This window comes from Diadema antillarum, unplaced genomic scaffold (assembly GCF_040938485.1).
Source record: "Diadema antillarum isolate AM-2024a unplaced genomic scaffold, OU_Dant_1.0 seq00000645_RagTag, whole genome shotgun sequence".
NCBI lineage: Eukaryota > Metazoa > Echinodermata > Echinoidea > Diadematoida > Diadematidae > Diadema > Diadema antillarum.
Window position 1 is genome coordinate 242,412 of NW_027271559.1, and position 7,442 is coordinate 249,853.

Genomic DNA, 7,442 nt, shown 5'->3' on the forward strand with positions numbered 1-7,442 from the left:
CTTTATGTAAACGAATAATCCAGGGTCTGACATAAAATGGTTATCTATACTAGTGATGATATCTCTTTCTTGTGAAAACTACCAGAAGACATGACATCTTCCCAGCTAGTCTAATTCCAGTCCCAGACAGTGATCAGCTCAGTGAATCCAGTTGTCCTTGGATAGTCTCCAACTGAAAGAAAAAAAACACAAGGAGAGACAAGGAAAAGAATGAAAGATAGAGAGAGACAGATGGACAGTAAAAGAATACTGATATTTTCATGTCTATATGTCCCACTGTACACTTTTCACTTTTTTTAAACAATTCTACTTGGTGCACCTTGAAGTGAAAAGCAGTTATATCCTATAATAGTTTGATTTCAGTAACAGGTAAAGAAACAATGACATAAGTGAACTAGGTTGTAAATGAAGTAATGAATCCCTCTGAAAACCCCTCTTGTGCTTTAAGATTTCCACCACATTTTCTGCACGTAGCCCTGGCACCACCTCATCAAATGCTACAAAGTTCAAATTACTTGGTCAAGCAATGAAAAACTTAAATTATTCACATGACTTACTTCAATTTGTTTACAAAAATGCCTGCATTTAATTTTGCGACGTCTTTACTTATAGTCACATTTCAAGCTTATAACAGCAAATTTATGTCATATTGGTATTCCACAACTGAAAAGATTATATAGAAATCTAGTTGTGAAAAAAAAGTGCTACACATCATTCAACTATGGATTGTAATTGGTAGACCTAGAAATCAAGGTTTGGCAGAGTCTTGAAAAGTCTTGTGAGAATCTTGGTCAGGGCTTTATGCATGATGAGACACACAGAGCTGGTATTTCAAAGAAAGCTACTTTATATGCCGAATATTTTGCTATTTTTTCATTTTTGGGAATTGCGTGAGTCGGGTGTTAATTCGCAAATTTAACTCGGTTTATGTGCCACGTTTGCACCTCCAACTCAGTCGACGGCGTGCCAACTTCGCATATTCTACTCAAAAGCACAAAGCCGCCCAAACGGACCGATAAATTGCCAAATGCCACAGTACGAGCGTTGCTCGTAATTCCATTCCTGCCACAGGTAGCTTGATTTTATGTGGTGATTGGCTATCAAGTGATGTTCCCTACTGGATTTGCGAGTAAATTCTAAGTTTCTGGCACTGTTTTGTCTGCAAAAGGAATGCCTCTACAATAATATGGCTATATACTGGTCATTTGAAAGAAAAACGATCGTAGATTTGTCATACAATTTACATCAAAGCAAAGTTTGGCATCTCATGAATGAGACGTGTACGCACACATTTCTATATTCAGTACTGTACTCCACGATCATGAATTTATCCACTTGCAGAATCATTGAGAAGTCTTGTTTGACAAAAAAATTGACTTGCTAAATATTGTATGCAGTACATAGAGAATGGCACTGTAATGACGTGTGCGTGCTGTAACAAAAGCTGCAAAATGGGTGCTAGAGGCAGCATCTACATGTGGAAGAGTATATTGTAGGGGATAAAAATTGAAAAACATTGGTTATTTTTACTTTTTCAATTTTTTGCAAATGATTGACAAATTGCCTCATATCCATGTAAGCATTTTTTATGCAGGCTTTTTAACTTTTAGCCATAGCCATAATTTTCGAAAAAGTAGAAAAGTTATCAAATTGGTCAATTTTCTTTTCCTCATTGAAGATTTCCTTCTTTTTATTACATGAAAATTACAAAAGAAAATCACATCAATGAAACTAGAGATCAGAAAATATTCTTGCTATAAATTTGATTTCAGAGGCAGAAGAACTTTAAATGGAATTAATCTCTGATAAATATTGTAGATATCCATATACAGCTGCACAGGCAGGCAAAGTCTTGTTCTAAAATTGATACAAACTATCCCAACTGGCATAAACCATAACCTCTGCTCAACATAGATAACATGATACTAATAAGCACAAGGCAATGGAACAAAAAAATGTTTTACATTACCTGGTTGTAAAAAGCGTAAAGTTCCTGGTGAGTGAATTCCATTCGTATTCTTTCCGTCTCCCCATGATCTGTCTTCACGCCAAGTTCCAGCATGGCATTGGGTGTTTTTAGCTTCGTTTGAGAAGACTGACACATCTGAAGGTTTAACCTCCAATTAACGTCAGCCAACTGCAGTAGGTTGGAATGACAAATATATAGATATGATATGATATATGATATGATAAGTTAATCACCTATCATAAACATAATCACCAAAAACATCATTATCACTATTGCCATTACTATCACTTTCACACCACAAATTACGTATTGTTACCATTGTTATAAATTTCAACAGAAAACAGCCCTCTTTAATATCACATGACAGATGTTATGGCTGGTTTATGCACACTGTAATGCAAATTCAGGGTGCAATACATTGAGTCCTATACATCTTTCATACACATGACATATGTGTGCTGCGATTTGTACGAAAACTCTTCAACACAGAGTTATCCAAATTTTTTTGGGAAAGGATAAAAGCAACACATGTACATAACAAATATCTAAGTGTAATGGATGAAACAAGTAATGTAGGCAGTTTTGATCATCTACCAGTATGAAATCAATGAAATGCATTTTAATCAATACCATATTCCCCTCTGGCCTATTGTACAGCTTATAGAACGGAGATGTCACCTGGCATGTCATACTAGGCAAACTGGCAAATCTCAGTTTATCAAACACAAATGAAGCAAGGCCCTTATATTATAGTAAAAATTAGCATACACTTTTTCTCATAAACCAACATACTTACACACATACACACCAACACAGGATCAAGCATGCACGAGGACATACACTAGCGTAAAACATTACATTTTCTTGGTCAACTTGTCAGGATGATGAAAAAATCAGCTTGCCTGAGACAGGTAATCATGACATCTACTACTACCAGGAATGTAGTTTTTTCTTTAGCCTGTTGTCAAGGCACGCCGGTAGATGTGCCACTTTACAATGTGCTTGTGTTTCTCATAATGAGCTTCAAACAGAGTGCTGAGTGCCAGTCGTGTGATTTACCTGCTTCGGTGCCAATGTTCGCTTCCTCAACTTTTCCACCACATCTTTGCCTGTAGCTGTCCAGACTTTGGCAAACAGGGATGCCTGAAACATAGCCATGTGCAATTTGTGAGGCAAGATTAATGGTACCAACAAATATAAAATTTAATATGTAAAGGGTTCTCTTTTTTTAATGACATTCATTTTAACATTCATTGCGTTTTAGATATTTACAAATATCTGATTTCCTGCTTGCAAATTTCCCTTACAATCTTGTTTGTTTCACCTTCTAGAATATGATACAGTTAACCTCCAATTTACTAGATACAACAGAGTAAACTCAATGTAAACAATATCAAAATGTGTCATCTTGCCAAATTTTATGGAAAAAAACAACAAAACAACAACCGCTCCTTAGCCTTCATATGTCATGCCATGTCTACTGTGCCACTATATTTACATCAGAAAAGTCTTTATATTCAGCCACACAGTTAAAAAGCTAAATCTACCTATTTAGCAATAGTGATCAATAAATCTTCAAATTATAATCAAGACACAAAATAAATAAAGACGTGTGTTTTTAAGTCTTGTGAAATAAAAGGGCGTCACTATAACTGTCCTGTCTGACAAACAAACCTTTTCTTCACTCAAGTGAATGCTTTGAAGCTGTTGACTAAGGACACCAGGTTTTGCCAGATGGTATGCAGCCTGTAAAGATTAATGACAAGGACATCATAAGGACAATGGATGGCTGCTCTATGACTATGAAATCTGGGAGACATAAATTGCATTGTTATCAGACTCCCTAATTAAAAGGGATACTTTGATCAGGTATTGATGGCAAAGAAAATAACGCTGTATTTCCTTTATTTATTGTTCTGTAGCTCACTGGTCACTGTTTGGTTCAGCCTGTAATTGTACTGTAAGTTTAGGGTTATATTCTGGTTGCAAACAACAATGCCTGGAGGTATCTGGCAATTACACGTACAATTACCTTTTATGGCTAACATGAGGCCAATATCAACATGATCTATTGTCATTCTCCTGGAGGCAAAAGGCATGCGTACATCCTTCTTGTTTAGATACAGTTTGCCACAGATTAGATTTACAGGAAAAAGTCATACAATTGTATCTTGGAAGAAATGGTAAGTTAAATTCAGTGCATGATGAGTATGATACAACGACACATTTCAGACTGCTACAATGTCAGTCATTTGGACAAGGTACTGACCTGTTCTAGAATGAAGGCTGTGGTCTCTAGGACCAACTCAAGTTCACTTCTTTCTAGATCAAGAGCTCCTTCAAGCTTCTCCTCTTCATCCTCTGTAAAAGAGTGCTCATCCTAAACAAGAGAAAAACAACCATTTCAGTCAATAAATTATGTACTGTAGAATGCAAGATTGTATAGATCAACTGCCACAGCAACCAACAAATATTTCATAGTGTTCTAATTCTTTCTTTCTCATCTGTAAATCGGATGAAAAATTATGAAACCAATCTCTCTCCACCTTTTCCCTCTAGATAAATGGAAAGTATCACATATTCTGTGACTATGATATTTTGCAAACTGGGACTCCAAAGCCAAGTTGGTGATTTTTTAGATTAAAAAAAGAAAGTTCTACAAGAATGGAATAAGAAATATATTTCTTTAAGAACTAAAGCTAGTGATTTTTCATTTGGACAAGATATGTGCATTTGTACTAAGGCATACAATATTCTAGCCTGCTGCAAATTTTTCATGAATATCATTCACATTGCAAAATTTGCTTTAACAGGGAATAATACCAAAATATATTCATGTGGATTAAACTTATGCAGCAATGGTAGAACATATCAGTTTGAGGAGAAATCAAATCAATCCATTCAAAGCTTTCATTGGAAAAAAAAAGTTTGGTGCTATCAGCGCTCGATTGGAAGACTACATTGTACATTAAGTTCTCAATGTTACTGCAGGATGATATAAAGAAAATGTACTGAGAATATCACAACATTTATTTTATTTCTAACTGAAAAACACACATTCTCTCAACTTATCAGTGCAAAATGCTACGGCCAAAATATTCTCCCTGCTTTCTGAAAAAGGTACTTAAAGTGAAAGCGCTTTCTAATATAATCTTCTTTACAGTATTGTCCTGCAGTGATGTTATGAATAGTCTCATCATCAGCAATAGTGGCACAAAAACTACAAAAATCAATTACCCGGTACTTTAGAATGGAATGTCCAATTTTCCTCAAAGTTCAATGATGTATGCTACTAGAATTGCTGCATTCACTCAATCCATTATATTTGAATATTTGACCTTAGATTTAAAATCATGACCAAAGAAAAATGATGTACAGCTAGATACACTATTTCAGTGGCATAGAAAAAGGAAAAATAACTAGATCACTTTCAACATGTGAATTGTAAACTTGTTGCAGAAAATGTCAGAAACTACATTGTGCATTGATATACTCATCAGCTTTTACCTCAAGCATTGGAAAAGGTTGATTTGAAGGGAAAAATAAGCATGTGACATCTTGTACACAATACATTTCTACTAGCCCGACCAGATGCTGTAAGTACCGACGTACCTACGTACAGCGACTGGGCTGTGTATAGTTACATTTCTACCAACGTACTTGTACATGTAGGTAGTCATCTCATGTCAGAAAACCAAAATTACCAAATTTGGAATTCAAACCAAGAATTAAAAAAAACAAAAACAAAATACAACTGTATTCAAATGTTGAGAACTTTTGGTTCTAAGGCTTATTGTTTAGTTCCAAAAATCTGATACATCTGAAACTATTAAATTCATATATCCCAAGACAATTTTTGCCTTTTGAAGCAAAGTCCCTGCAACTTACCCTAAGATGAAGTTTCTGAACAATCCTTTGAAGGAGCCTGGCAAACCTTGAAGAATCAATCTCATTGATTAGACTCACTGCTTTTTTTATCCTAGAAGGAAATTAGAGAAGATACAAACTTGCAAAACACTGGAGAAAATGGTGTCTTTTAATCCATTTGATTCAACTCCATAGTACAAAGAACACACTCTCTCTGGCAATAATACAAAGACTGCAACAACTCAGCATTCGATTCTACTGAGCTGAGGACTATCACAGAGTGGAATGCACTGCCATCAGAAGTCACGGACATTTAAACAAGGATAAAAACACACACAAAAAAAAAAACCAACAAAAACAACAAAAAAACACAGCACCCAGGTTTGACCTCCTGTGCCAAAATTTGATCACGCACAAAAGCATACTGCGGAGGTTTTAAATTACTTGTAACTGGCTGTCAAATTGTGGAAGACATTGGCTGAATTATGGGCGGCTTGCAATCTTCTCAAAACAATAGATGGACTAGCCCTTCACTACATCAGTCTTCTTGGACCAAGGCAAAAGCAAAGCAACAAGCTTTTTAACTTCTCTCGATCTCCACGCCACTGCACTAAACTCATCATGCAGCGCAGCGCATGCGCAGCTCTGTCGTGTCGTCTGGTGGCCCATGCCATACTTGCCAACTCTACCGCATTTGGCGGTAGACTACCGCTTTAGAAAGATTTCATTAGCATTCAAGCTACAGTAGGAGTCTAGCGCTGCTCGCATAGCATGCCATGCATCAGACAGAAAGATCCGTCTGTCCGGAGGACTCTTTTGGTATTTTGCCATTAACGCTGTCCTCCGTAGACAGATGGAAGGTACCAGTACCCATTGCTGTGTGGATATTCTTAACCACTGTCTCTATGGAAAATTGGGTGAGGTACAGTGTAATGTGTCATGTCATGTCAAACTTGTTTGAATGTAAAAAAGCTGTCTGAAATTTGGTTTATCGTAACGTTTGATCTGTGCGCGATGCTCCACACAGGAGCCGGGATCATTGACTTCAGTCTGTATACGGAGGGGATCCGTGAAGCCAGACGCAGTCCCCGCGGAACATTCCCCGACGGACAGATACAGACCGATCTTTCGGTCAAGCCATGCATACATTGTATAACCAATAACAGACACCTCTATAGGGTTGTTGGACAGTAGTCAGAAGAAGACCCTACTGCATCTTTTATTCAAAACATTTTTAGTATTGTAACTAGTATTAATAATATCACCATGTGCATTGCCACTGCACTGCACTGCCACTACCAGCAGACTACGGCGGCACTGCACTACACTTAACACTTACTGCTTGCACTGCACACAGCACAAGCACACGGTGTGCACACCATCCTCTGGTCATACAGGATGTCGTGTAGGCCTACACATGTCATTGTAGCATGTAGCTAGACAATTCGGCAAATCATACTCATGTCTCTTGTTAAATTATAACTTAAAAAACAACAAAAGAAGTGAAGATAGCGTTGGGATTTTTTTTTCAATTGCTTTGTAGACAACGCCTACCTGTTAGTTTCCGTGAACATCAGTGCCATGATTTTATCCAAAGAACAGCAAG

At 36.9% G+C, this 7,442-nt stretch overlaps 1 protein-coding gene across 1 annotated transcript; it reads right to left on the reverse strand.

The window, feature by feature from the left end:
- LOC139736425 (COMM domain-containing protein 10-like) lies at positions 1–7,442 on the reverse strand. Its single transcript, XM_071647176.1, has 7 exons — positions 7,391–7,442; positions 5,858–5,948; positions 4,239–4,349; positions 3,644–3,715; positions 3,029–3,112; positions 1,970–2,137; positions 1–172 (listed from the first exon to the last, which is right to left on the reverse strand). Exons 1-7 carry the CDS (start codon positions 7,417–7,419, stop codon positions 134–136), a joined length of 594 nt encoding a protein of 197 aa, XP_071503277.1. The 5' UTR covers positions 7,420–7,442; the 3' UTR covers positions 1–133.

Excerpts from the sequence above, each read along its gene's own strand:
- LOC139736425 (XM_071647176.1), bottom strand. The coding sequence starts at position 7,419 with ATGGCACTGATGTTCACGGAAACTAACAG. Across the intron at positions 4,350-5,857 it reads TTCAGAAACTTCATCTTAGG|GATGAGCACTCTTTTACAGA; the intron begins GTAAGTTGCAGG and ends TCTCTTGTTTAG. Across the intron at positions 3,113-3,643 it reads TTCACTTGAGTGAAGAAAAG|GCATCCCTGTTTGCCAAAGT; the intron begins GTTTGTTTGTCA and ends GCTATGTTTCAG.